The 14,094-nt window shown below is 40.9% G+C and overlaps 1 protein-coding gene across 1 annotated transcript in view; it reads left to right on the top strand.

Moving 5' to 3' along the window:
* Positions 1-14,094, top strand: part of pcloa (piccolo presynaptic cytomatrix protein a) — a 428,697-nt gene that overhangs the window by 364,484 nt on the left and 50,119 nt on the right. The window contains exons 19-21 of the mRNA XM_068005288.1: positions 2,243-2,314; positions 9,946-10,126; positions 11,794-11,988. Coding sequence (XP_067861389.1) covers positions 2,243-2,314; positions 9,946-10,126; positions 11,794-11,988 — 448 coding nt within the window. The remainder of the gene's footprint in view (positions 1-2,242; positions 2,315-9,945; positions 10,127-11,793; positions 11,989-14,094) is intronic.

The raw sequence follows: 14,094 nt of genomic DNA, 5'->3' as shown, positions 1-14,094 counted from the left end.
GCCTCCGTGTATTTGCTACTGCAGCTGTGTGATATTTGAATTTTGCACACTAGTCATCCTGATGTAAGCTCCTCTAATCTCCCCATTACTTTGGAAGGATTTCAAATTCAACCAACTACCATATGGTGCCTTTGCACTCCACAAGTTCAACACTGACCCAAAGCTTGGATTGCAAATTGGATGTGAAGGCCTGAACTGACTCTAAAGTGAGGTGGAATGAGGCTCCCTTTTGCTGGGAGTCTCTCTTTGCTTCTTTCAAGTTTCATGTCAGACTGACTCTGGATTCAGGCTGCATTTACACTGTAACCGCAGCATTGGTCCAAAGCAAAACCATTTTGCATCAACGCTATATTTGTCGTGTGAATGAACCCTTAGTGCACTCATGAAGTATTCAAAATAGATCAAATGAAACATAAGGATTTTGTTCTGGCTTCTCTACATAATGAGTCCCGAAACCATTGTTGCCAGTCAGAGCCTGCCTAAAAGGGTCAGGGTACACAGTTCTTAGCTGAAAATGATGGACCACACCACCAAATTAGCGAGCAAGGTTGGAAAAGCTAAGTAGGCATGTGCCATCTGAGGGAATAGTGCTGTCAGGCTTGGAAGTGCTAAATACCTAGAACCGAACATAAGTTGTTTTGCATATGTCTGATACTGTCCATTGATATGGTGGATACTGACCTCCATTGAATGTGTAATATATAAACCTGTCCACATTTCAAAAATTGACATCTGGAACTTGGGAAGCAGGAATCAGAACATGCCTAGGTCAGTAAGTTTAAACAGGGCAGTGCTAATTAGTTCAGTATTATGTTCCGTTTTACACAGTGGTTCCACTTCCATTTAAAATTGGGTTTAAACTGTCCAATTTGATTTTCCTTCATATCTTTATAAATAACAAAAAGGAGAGTCCCAGGGCTGAAAGGTCAGTGTAGTTATTCACTTCACCACCCATTTCATACATTTTTATTTATATACTCAAATTCCCTAAGCCCTGCAGGAACTGAGTTGCACAATGGGTTACACACTGGCATTTTCATGTCTGAGACCTGGGTTCAAATCTACTCCAGACTGATGGATGAAAGTCTCCTCCACGTGCTGGCTGTAAGGGTTCTATGTGAAATGAGTTTGGGCAGCCTCAATACAGTTCCTAACAGGCATGGGCCTACAGTGCAGAACTGCCCTTAATTAGGCACTAATTTGCAATGCCACTCAGATAGGCCTTTAAGATGGTTGGTGTGGAAAATAGGTAAATTGCCACACAAGTGCACTTGCGGGTGTCCTTTTGAGGTTGGGATTAAAGCATGTTGAGGCAGAAGGGAAGGATCTGTACTCTGTATCTGTATTCTAACTGACCTCGACATATTTGATAATGGCTGACGCTGAGGCCTAGAAATTCCATGGCACACGCCCATTTTACAGGTGCAAACCACTTAATAGACCCTCAAGTTACACTGCCCATTTTGCATCCTTATGAAGTGGAAATCATTTCACATCAGTATGAAATTAGTAATATAACAACTTCCTAAGAAACAGGATATGTCTTAGCACTCACTCATGTATTGTTTAATATCAAATAATGTATTGCGTAAAATACAACAAATCTAATTTGAAAGAAATGTTTTAGAGGAGTACACTTATGTTCCTTTTCAAGCTTATTTTAAAAACCATATGCTTTTTAGAGTACATTTAATCAAGAATGCACAGAGTAGGTATTGTTTTGACTCACCTATACCAAGAGTGTATCTAAAGGCTTTATTGTTTTAAAGGAAATATTGAATTCAGCTAAAGAAATTGATGAACTATTTGACTTCACCTCAGGCAGTATTACAGTAGAGCACGTAACCGGCTCAATAGTGAACTGCCAATGGTGACACAAACACAGTGCTTTTTTGTAGCTTTCTGTTTTAGTATTTGAATCTCCTACAGATTATGTGCCATCACTCATCACAGCCTCGCCAGTGATTTCTGCTCAGGCAAATACAATTACCAACGTCAATCTCACCTCTCCACAGTCTTAGCTTGCGATAGGTACCCATTTTGTATTTCACTCCATCAAACGTACAATGTTTTCTCTTCCAGAATTAATTATATGGATCGATACTGTTATTGTATAGCAAACTGACTTGTTGCCTCAGTGAGCTGAGAAAGAGGAAATGTGTCGTGATGATAAAATGGTGACTGTAACTATACCAGAGGTTATGATCGAATCCCCGTTAATGATATTTTGTTTTAACTGCAGCTCAAAAAGAAGACACTGGAAGTCACTGTCTGGGATTATGATAGGTTCTCCTCCAATGACTTTCTTGGTGAAGTGAGTACTTTTTATTTCATGCAAGATAAATATTATAGTACAGTAAATCAGTTGTTCAAATTAAACCCAAATAAAGCTTTTACTTATGTCACTTTCGCTATTTTCAGTTTTTCAGCATTATTTTTGAATTTCTAATATTCATAAATGTTCTGTATCACCTAGAGCAATATCCATATTTTTTTAATCACATCTTCAGCTTGTATATTAAGTCTTAGACATACATTTCCTGTGTGAAATGGTAAACCTTTAAAAGAAATAGAGGAGCAGAAAATCTCAGGAGTTCAGATACACAAATCTTTAAAAGTAGGAGAAAAAAAGTGATAAAGCTATAAAATAAAGCATTTGGGATCCTAGGTTTTATAAATTAGAGGCATTGAGTGCAAAAGCAAAGAGGTCAATCTAAATGTATACAAATCATTGGTCAAGCTGCAGTTAGCACACTGTCCAGTTTGGGATGCCCTATCTTAGGAAGGATGTCAAGGCCATGGAGAGGGTGCAGAAGCAATGCACTAAGATGATACCAGGGATAGGAGGCTATAATCATGAGGAAACACTGGAAAAACTGGGGCTTTTTTCATTCGAACAAAGAAAGTTATGAGGAGATATGCTAGAGGTGTTCAAAATGATCAAGGGTTATGATAGAAAGCTAGCCACTTCCTGCTTCTGACCTTGTTAACCTGCTCTCTCGCCAAGGACAGGAATCAAGGATTGAATCTACAGAAGCTTTCCACAACAATTTGTCTCTAATTGACCTCAGGATGTGCCTATTTAAACCACAGATGGTAAATAATAAAAAGTTGCAAATTAATATAGTGATTGAACTGCTTAAATTCCAGCCTTACTGCTTATTGCAAGCAACCCCCAATTCTCCTTATTAAATATAATATGCTACTGAGTTGCTCCCACTAGTGAATAGGATTCTTCATAATCCTTTGCAATTATGAGATCTCACTCACTTGTGGGATAAACTTATATCCTCATTAGATTATGCACTTTCTGTATTACGTGAAATGGAAATGATTCTCTTGTTGAATCAAGGGCTCAAATGAAAAATACTTTTCTTTTTCCTGGTTGAATATCTTGATGTGTACTTTTCTTAATAACCAGAATATCCAAATATCTGTGTTTTCACAGCTAATTTAATGACACTTTTGCTATCTTGTTTTTTGTGTCTGAATCAATGTGCCATGATGATTACTATGGGACATTGCCATTGGAAGTATTTATGAGATCACTGATAATAGATTAATTTCCCAGGCAATAATCATCATAAAATTAACTGCAGGGTTAATTTTGAGCATGGCTTCTGAGCAACTACTGAGCACAATACAGTGCACTTCTGTAATAATGAACATTACTGGTACCATTAAAAATTAAGCAAAATAAACGTCTCGCTATAGTACTCTTTGTATCTCACACATAAGGCTGAAGCAAATAGTTCCTTAACCATATTGTAACTGGCCAAAATGAATAACAGGAAATGCTCAGCAGGTCAGGCAACCTCTGTGAAGAGAGCAACAGAGTTAACATTTCAGGTCGATGACCGTTCATCAGAACTGGAAGATGTCTAGTTCTGGTGAAGATCACCGACCTAAAACGTTAGTTCTGTTTCTCTCTCCACAGATGCGGCCGGACCTGCTGAATGTTTCCAGCATTTTCTGTTTTTATTTCAGATTTCCTTTGGTAACTGGTCATTTGCTTGTACAATTAAGAATAGGGGTGGGTTGGTGGAAATCATAGACTTATCACTTCATCTTAAATACAGCCTGAGATTCACTTAGTGTATAGAACCATGACAACATGTCTCATCACAAATAATAGCTGAATACCAATTATCTACATGGTCTAAATAAATTGCCTTTGCAGAGTGTACAGAATGCTACTGCAAACATCGGAAAGCTGATCACAGATGAAGCATTTGCTCTAATGGCTTCTCTAGTGCTGTAAAAATCATTAAAAGTCATTTGGCAAAGAACTATCTAGTCAGGATCATTTACTGTTTTATGAATGCAGATAAAAGCTGTTGTAAAGCTGTTACACTGGCTCTGTTTCAAAAAATAACCTCACAGTCCATAACCATAAAGAACTATTTTTCCAACAAGGAATCATTTAAAATTACATTTCCCAACAAAATAGGTCTCCTATCTCGCTTGTCAAAAACAGTACATTACGTGAGTGGAAATCTTCAAGCCTTTCAGTTGGTGAACGGACATAGTGACAACAGATGGCTGCAATAGATGATGGAAGTTTTACAAGCCATAGTGGGAAAAAAAAGTGATGCATTTATGTGTTATGATTTATTCTGGGCTACCAAAGACAGCTTTGTCAGTGTTGTGACAGAAATTAGGATTATGCTCAAATTAATGATAATGTATTTACACAAAGAGAAGATGTATATGTATGCAGACAATGAAGTAAATGTAGAGAATATTGCAAATTAAAGTATATTTCTGTCATTCTTTTAATTTATCCAGTTCTTCAAAATTCTGTGCCTTCTCTATAAGTAAATACCAAGCATTGAATTCCAGTCTACTCCCTGCCATTTTCTCCCACATTATGGTCCAGGCTTGTAATTTCTTGGAACATTAGGTGTATACTCAACTGTACTTAGTATTGGGAGCTGAAAAATGAAATGTTTTGCTGATATCAAAAAGATGGCAGGCTGGATATTAACTCAGAGCCGGGAAGAGAGCGGTGGGGGGAGGATTTTCAGATGGGGAACCCGGAAGTAATGGTTTCCTGCACGTCGTGATGATTTTGACGGTAGGACATCTTTAAAATATTTTCAACAGGTTTCGTGCCCGACAGCCAGCCAGATTGACAGGCTGACTGCCTGTCAGGCGGGAAAGCAGCCAGTGAGAGATTGGGGTCTTCGGGGTTTGGATGGGGGGGTCGGGGAGAGATTGGGATCTTCGAGGTTTGGATGGGGGGGGTCGGGGGAGAGATCGGGGGAGAGATTGGGATCTTCGAGGTTTGGATGGGGGGGGTCGGGGGAGAGATCGGGATCTTCGAGGTTTGGATGGGGTGGCCGATCCCGGTTCCGGGAAGTCAGACATCGTGGGCTGGGTGATGTCAGACATCATTGGGGGGGAGATTGGGGGCATCGGACATCATGGGGGAGGGGGTCGGCCGATCACGGTTGTTTAAAAGGAAAGCTTGGTGAGCAGCAGGGAAGCATTCCTGCTCCTCCTGGCCCAGAAGCTGTGCAATACAGGCACTTACCTCATGGATCTGCCCTTCTCGCCTCCTTTCACCTGTCAGGATTCACACAGCCCAGGAAACCTGTGCTGGAGGCGTTAAATTCTAATGCCTGTTAAATTCAATTTAAAATCGCCTCATTGAAATGCGATAATCAGCTAAATTGCTCCGATAAGTACCTACCCACCTGCATTAATTGTTGACCTGCCTTTGGCGAGTAGGTTGCTCTCACGCAACCAAACGCACCTCCGTTAAACCCGGAAGTGGGCATGTTGGAGCCGGGTTGCGGTCGTGCTGCAAAATTGTATTATTTTAACTTTCCACTTGCCCCCAACACTCCCGTTCTTGGGGGTTAAAACTCCTGCCATGGTTATGGAAATGGGAAAGGGTGTTTAACACTTGGAAGGTTAATGCAGCTCTCTCTTTCCTTTCATCTTGATGTCAACTTTGTAATTTGAGTATCAACCAACTAATAGGTCCTGAATTTCCTCCTTTGTTCCTCTGGACTCCCACCATAACTCTGGCAGGAGTCCAGTGGAAGGTTCTGGAATATGTCAGTGACCCGGATACTCCAGGTCCCCACCGACTATGGGAGTTCATGGTCAGCATTGTAAGGGATAGAGCCTCCATCTGATCCTTATAAGGCGAATGATATCAAGGGGCCAGACAGAGCAAGGGGCAGGGTCTCCCTATGCCAGGAATGCCCATTTCCCCAGCTTAGAAGGGACTCATTGGAGGCTGGTTTGCTGAGAGAGATGAGGTGACCTCCTCCAAAGGGTGCAAATGGGCCAGAGTCCAGGTGGGCAGCACATGGGGCAGGTGAATAACACAAACCTTTAGGTTTTTAATTATTGTTGAATGATGGGGTATGTATATTTTTATTTAGTTTTAAATTTTCTTTTGAATAACAAATGTACCCCTTTTTTTCAAGTTGATTTTCTCCTTTTGACTGTGGTCCAGAAGGAAGCAGGTGCCTTCACTTCCAGTGCCCATGCAGTCCTTGAGCTTTCTGCTAGAAGGAGCATGAATCATCTAGGAATACCACTCTCCCTGATCTTTCTCTTCCCCTCTGAGGAAGTGTCTAGGGCCTATCGTAAACTGGCTGTACGTGGTGGCATGGTCGAGGTTGGTCATATGGGGGCTCACAGGTGACAATCCACCAAACTTTGTATTGGTGACGGTAATGTTGTACCACTGCGCTAACCCCATGATGCGTTGAATTTACTTTTGTTATTGTTGGCTGCTCTCTGCTCTCTTAATTTCACATCAACAACTCTGATGCAGAACAATGAGAATGGATAGACTCAGAACTGAGGGCAGCCAGTTCCCCAGTTGATTAGTGCATTAATGGTCTATCATGGCACACAGGGATATGTTGCAGGTTCAGTTCCCGAATATCAACCTCAGTCAGGACATCAGAGAGGCAGAAAAAACTCAGAGGGGCAGCGATCATACTTCTGAACATGAGACTCAGTGAGCCAGCTCTAGAGTGTGATGGTATTGATACAGTTTTATCTTAAATGGATTGGAGGTGCTCTATCAGTTCATGGTATAGTAATTAAATAGAATTATCTCTTTAATACTGATTGCAGAAGCAATGCTGAGACTGTGTATGTCTTTGAAAGCTAGCATAAAGTGACAATGGAGCAGCAGAGAACATGCTGACTATTGATTATAAATAAACCTCATTACAAAGTGTAGCACTGACAGCCCTAGGTGCAGGTTGCTTTCCCACCTTCTGAGACAGACAATTGTATGGTGTACAAAGGACCAAAAATATAAATTAAAAGAAAATTTAAAAGAATCCAATTTCAGCTTGGCTTAGGCTGAGATAATCTTGAACCAACTACTGTAGTTTTCCATTTTGTTATTTCACTGCAAGATGAAGTAGGGAACCAAGCTGTTCTTTTTCCTGTGGATTTTATTCCAGCTTGATGGATGTCTTTTTTTTATTCATTCATGGGATGTGGGCGTCGCAGGCAAGGCCAGCATTTATTGCCCATCCCTAATTGCCCTTGAGAAGGTGGTGATGAGCCACCTTCTTGAAACGCTGCAGTCCATGTGGTGAAGGTTCTCCCACAGTGCTGTTAGGAAGGGAGTTCCAGGATTTTGACCCAGCGACGATGAAGGAACGGCAATATGTTTCCAAGTTGGGATGGTGTGTGACTTGGAGGTGAATGTGCAGGTGGTGGTGTTCCCATGTGCCTGCTGCCCTTGTCCTTCTAGGTGGTAGCAGTTTCGGGTTCGGGAGATGCTGTTGAAGAAGCCTTAGCAAGTTGCTGCAATGCATCTTGTAGTTGGTACACACTGCAGCCACGGTGTACTGCTGGTGGAGGGAGTGAATGTTTAGGGTGGTGGATGCGATGCCAATCAAGCGGGCTGGTTTGTCCTGGATGGTGTCGAGCTTCTTGAGTGTTGTTGGAGCTGCATTCATCCAGGCAAGTGGAGAGTATTCCATCACACTCCTGACTTGTGCCTTGTAGATGGTGGAAAGGCTTTGGGGAGTCAGGAGGTGAGTCATTCACCACAGAATACCCAGCCTCTGACCTGCACTTGTAGCCACAGTATTTATGTAGCTGGTCCAGTTAAGTTTCTGGTCAATGGTGATCCCAGGATGTTGATAGTTGGGGATTCGGCGATGGTAATGCTGTTGAATGTCAAGAGGAGGTGGTTAGACTCTCTCTTGTTGGAGATGGTCATTGCCTGGCACTTGTCTGGCGTAAATGTTACTTGCCACTTATGAGCCCAATCCTGGATGTTGTCCAGGTCTTTCTGCAGCAGGCACGGACTGTTTCATTATCTGAGAGGTTGCAAATGGAACTGAACACTGTGCAATCATCAACAAACATCCCCACTTCTGACCTCATGATGGAAGGAAGGTCATTGATGAAGCAGCTGAAGATGGTTGGGCCTAGAACACTGCTCTGAGGAACTCCTGCAGTGATGTCCTGGGGCTGAGATGATTGGCCTCCAACAACCACTACCATCTTCCTTTGTGCTAGGTATGACTCTAGCCTCTGGAGAGTTTTCCCCGATTCCCATTGCCTTCAGTTTAACTAGGGCCAAACTCGGTCAAATGCTGCCTTGATGTCAAGGGCAGTCACTCTCACCTCACTTCTAGAATTCAGCTCTTTTGTCCATATTTGGTTCAAGGCTGTAATGAGGTCTAGAGCCGAGTGGTCCTGGCGGAACCCAAACTGAGCATCGGTGAGCAGGTTATTGGTGAGTAAGTGCCGCTTGATAGCACTGTCGACAACACCTTCCATCACTTTGCTGATGATTGAGAGTAGACTGATGGGGCGGTAATTGGCCGGATTGGATTTGTCCTGCTTTTTGTGGACAGGACATACCTGGGCAATTTTCCACATTGTCGGGTAGATGCCAGTGTTGTAGCTGTACTGGAACAGCTTGGCTGGAGGCGCGGCTAGTTCTGGAGCACAAGTCTTCAGCATTACAGCTGGAATGTTGTCGGGGCCCATAGCCTTTGCTGTATCCAGTGCACTCAGCTGTTTCTTGATCTCGTGGAATGAATCGAATTGGCTGGTTTCTGGTGATGGTGGGGATATCAGGAGGAGGCTGAGATGGATCATCCACTCGGCACTTCTGGCTGAAGGTGGTTGCAAACGCTTCAGCCTTGTCTTTTGCACTCACGTGGTGGGCTCCGCCATCATTGAGGATGGGCATGTTCATGGAGCCTCCTCCTCCTTTGCTTCTATTTGTCTGTAACTGATGTAAGTAAATGTCAGCAAATAAACTACCACAATTGAAGTTAAATGCCCCCTCAAGGAAAAAGGAATGAAACAATATGTACAAAAATTAAACAAGGGCCACAGTTGATTTATTTTTGTTCGAATTTAATATAACCTTCAAAAACATCAAGAGAAGCAAAACTGCAACTTCATCATATCTTCATTCCATCTGGTCTGAAGACAAATGGCAATGTTTGAAACACTGCCTCTGGCACAATGCATTTTCTTCTGAAATTATTAGTGTATTTATTTTAAATTGCCTTTTCATTGCAGTTTTACTGAAACAATTGGCTTCCGAGTCACATATGCTTACCTGAGATCTAATATAACAGTACAGGTATGGGTTTTCATTTGATTGTCTCACATGCCAAGCTCTTCCACTTATGCAAGTGTGGATTGGAACCACTGGTACATTTTCAAAACATAATGCACTACATGGAGACTTTCAAAACATGGTTATAAGAAAATCAGTACACCTATGGAATGGAACTTTTTAAATTTCATCAGTGATCAAATTACTTTCTTAATCAGTGCTTTAAAGTTTTTTAAAATTTGTGGTTTCATCTCTAATTATATCATTTTGATAAATGTAATTAATATATTTAGGCTCTGATTGTAGGTTAGGCTCCTTAAACTCCGGTATGTTCATTTCTTTTGAACCTCTGTCATCTTGTTCTTTCTAAGGTGCTGATTGACTTGTCTAATACCTCACACTTTGATAACACACTGAGGTGGTATCCACTAAAGGAGCAAACTGAAAGTATTGACCATGCAAGGTCCCATTCTGGACAAAGCAGCCAGCAATCGTCAAAACCATCAGTCATTAAGAGTCGGAGCCACGGTATCTTTCCAGATCCATCCAAGGGTATGTGACACTGTTTCCATGTTTCACTGAAGTGCTTGTGCAATTCCCTCTTTGCTGATACCTCTGGTCATCCCTCATATTTATGTTTTATAACACTGCACAGGAGAAAGAGTCTTTCTCTTTCCTTTGTTGCTCTACTAACATTTTAGGAGGAAAACTTGCAAGTACGTGAAAGTACATAGCCGTACAAAGAGGTGCATCCTCATTCTGGAACGACAAAGACAATACTTTGTGGGTTCAGCATTCAGTAGGGAATTGAGAGAAGGTGGTCTGAAACAGAAGCAATTGCCTCCATGTTTCATTACAACAATTTGATAAATTGTTCCAGCCTTAAATGTAAATTTGCATTAAATAAGATTCTGGAGAACATTCTTGCGTGTTGGAGTACAAGACTGAGCAAGTTGATCTGAGTTGCCATGGAAACAATGTTGTTTGGTTGCAAGAGCATACTCAAGGCATCGTTCAGCCTGTTGATAGTGTCTTCTGATTCAGTAATTTGAGGCGTCTGGTCAGGACTGTTGTATTGATTTATGAACAAAAATATGATAAGCAAGTCAAAAAAACCACAAGGCCACAATCAGTTATTTACATCACATTACTGATGCTATCATATTTGATAATTCCATATTCTGTTAACTTTTCACCAAAATAATCTGATCTTTTCAGATTTTGCTGAAATAAGAGCATTAGAGATAGGAACAAGAAAAGACAATGCAGTCATATCTTTTTTTTTGTTCCCCATTCATGCCACCTCAAGACCTTTTCCAATTCTTTCATGCCCGTAGTATGAAGAAAATTTACATTATAATTGGCAGATATATTGATTTTTTAAAATGTATGATACATCTGACATGATTGGCCTCCAACAACCACTACCATCTTCCTCACCCTGATAAATGTGAAACAGTATTCCTTTTTTGAATGTTCTAGTGTTTGTGATGATGCAAACAGATTGTTCTGTTTGATTATGATGCATGTGGTATCAATGTAAAAAAAATAACATGTACGCTGCTGTGGCTAGTGACTGAAGGTAAACATTTTCCACTCCCACCATTAATCCAGCAGGAGTATGAAGGAAGGGTCAGAAATCAGGCCAGCACCTGGATATAATGTTGGAATCACAAGCTTATGATATATGTGAATCAGTGGGATTTTCATGAAAATTGGACGGGTTCTACAACAGGCGGGCGATCTGCTCTGCCAAATTAGCGCCCATGCAGTGAAGGTGTAAATTTATCCAATGGTGCTTGTTTTAATCTCAATCATGCTGTCATGGGGACTGTAAGAACAAGCCAAGCATTGGCCCACAAAGAAGAAGGAAAGACTGGAGAAGAACCAAGCCCGCAGATTACTTTGATATTTCTGGTGGCCAGTTATGGAGCAAAGTTTTTTTTTTATTCGTTCACGGGATGTGGGTGTCGCTGGCAAGGCCAGCATTTATTGCCCATCCCTAATTGCCCTCGAGAAGGTGGTGGTGAGCCGCCTTCTTGAACCGCTGCAGTCCGTGTGGTGACGGTTCTCCCACAGTTAACTGAGGCCTAGAAGCAGAACTGTGGCCTGTGGTCACAGTCAAGGAAAAAATATGTGAAGACTCGAAGGCAAAAACTTAAAATAAATAATATTGAATATATCAGTGAAACATTCATCGTCAATTTTTGTTTCCTCAGAGATGCATATGCCCACCATTGAGAAATCCCAGAGCAGCCCTGCTAGCTCAAAATCATCTTCAGAAGGACATTTACGTTCTCATGGACCATCACGAAGTCAAAGCAAAACCAGCGTCACTCAAACCCACCTAGAAGATGCTGGGGCCGCCATTGCTGCAGCAGAAGCAGCCGTTCATCAGCTCCGACTCCAGCCAAGTAAACGACGCAAATAACTTCCTCAGCATGGCAGCTTAACGTTCATCTGTTGCCTTTTTTCTTAGCTCCCTTAACTTTCTGAGCCTCAGTTACTCTGGTTTTCTTCAGTTCTCTATTACTGTCTGCACAGTCTGCTCACTGTATGTAGTGGTACCTCTTTGTGTAGTCGTATTATATATCACTGATCACTTTTCCTAACTGTGACTTTTAATTTGGGATAAGGCAGTGAAACTGGCTGTTCCTGTGCTGTTAGCCCCTTCACCAACACAATTTTATTTTGTATATATGGGTTTGAACAAAGTATCTTATGGTTGACATAAACCTATATATCAGCGTGCATTGTTTTTATTTCAAAATTTCAAATTTGTTTGTCATTCTGTTGAAGTTAATGTCTCCTTGACCCCTTCATTTTAATAATTTTATTTTCTCCTTGTCCTTGAGTCTTTTCAGTTGCACAATAAGCAGTTGACCTGCTCCCAGACCTCTGGAAGTGACATTCTGAGCAAACCATAAGAGATGTCCAAGAACTGCCTATGATTCTGACACTGATCTTTCCCTCTCTCCCTCGTCTCCTTCTGACACAACCCAGAAGATCCTGTGCTAGTAATTGTAGATGTGAATCCGCATCCTACAATTCCATGGGACCACACATCAAATAATAATTTAAAAAACAGTTCAATATCAGTTTCTTTCATGTGGATCAAAACTCAAATAAATAATTACTATATGCAGAACTTTGAGCATTTGCTATCTGTGGTGGCAAGGTGAACGGGTTGACAGTACCTTAAAGATGGATCTTAAAAAAAAAGCAACAATCCACCTTACAAGGTGCTTACAGCTGTGCCTTTTGTCATTGGCTATGACACTGCAATTGGGTGGAATTGCAGAACAGACCCATTTTATACAGCTGGAGTGATGTCGTTGGTTTGTTCACAAACTACCTTTAATTCTAAAATGCAATACACTACTTCATTTTAGGAAAAAAACTAGAAGAAAAAAGCTACTTATTCTTAACTTTTTTAATGTAGGTCTCTTTTGTCACTTGAAGATTTCTTTCATAAAACAGATATCAGCTGCATTTTTGGGGGCTACAGATGATATGCACCCAGTTTCTTAAATTGATTTTGGATATTATGAATTGGTCTATGATAGACTAGAACACACACCAGAGCTTCTAAGTTATTAACGCCAGTACCAAACTTGGTCCTGCTGAAAGAAACAAGCAAGTACTAGTACTTGACAAAACTGGTAACTACTGCATTAATGAAATGATGATTATAACAAGAGTATGAACAATAGCATGCATTATCAACAAATACTGCACTTTAGGATTAGTCATTCCGCTCTGCCATGCCCTGTGGCCAATGCAGCACAAGACTTATTATTAATCATTAAAGAACACTGTGGACCTTTATACTGTTAATCACATTGCCCGACAGAACCTAAAACATGACAGGTCAACGCATCGTAATCATTATATCTCTGTGCTGATTTATTCATCCAAATCTGGTTTATAGTGGTTCACTTTTGCACGAGGGGAGGTGTTTGTGCATACACCAAGGAACTACAGCTGAATTTTAAAACACAGAGCAGGCCTGTTGTACTGTTTTCTGTTATTGTACCCAATTGCAGTATGAAATTAGTGTGACCAGAATATGGATCTCTCTATTCAGATGATCCTAAATAATAGCTTTACAGTATTAAATGATCTGTTTTTATTTATGGTATTGCATGCAAGTTAGTGTTGGATATTTAATCCATTACACGTACAGATAATCGTCATTAGTAAGAACTCCATGGGACTACAAAAAGTGATTACTATCCCAGAATCATATCATCATCATGTACCATAACACAATTAAATATAGGGACCTACAGACTGAGTTCATATATATGTAGGGTCCTCATTCCACCAGAGTTCTTATTAATGCGTTTTGACTATTATTGTTTACAACTCTGAATCCTGTCTGTGGGACACTTGTGGTCAACATTCCACATCACAGTAATGTTTGGCCAAACTAAATGTAATTAGGTCTTGGCAAAGGAACTGGCCAGTTTTGACTCCTTAATGCTCTGCATGATATGTCTCTTCTTGGTGTTTACACT

The sequence above is a fragment of the Heptranchias perlo genome, chromosome 24 (assembly GCF_035084215.1).
Source record: "Heptranchias perlo isolate sHepPer1 chromosome 24, sHepPer1.hap1, whole genome shotgun sequence".
In the NCBI taxonomy this organism is placed as follows: Eukaryota; Metazoa; Chordata; class Chondrichthyes; order Hexanchiformes; family Hexanchidae; genus Heptranchias; species Heptranchias perlo.
The sequence above is the reverse complement of the archived record's forward strand: the minus strand, read 5'-3'. Positions and strand labels throughout refer to the sequence as shown.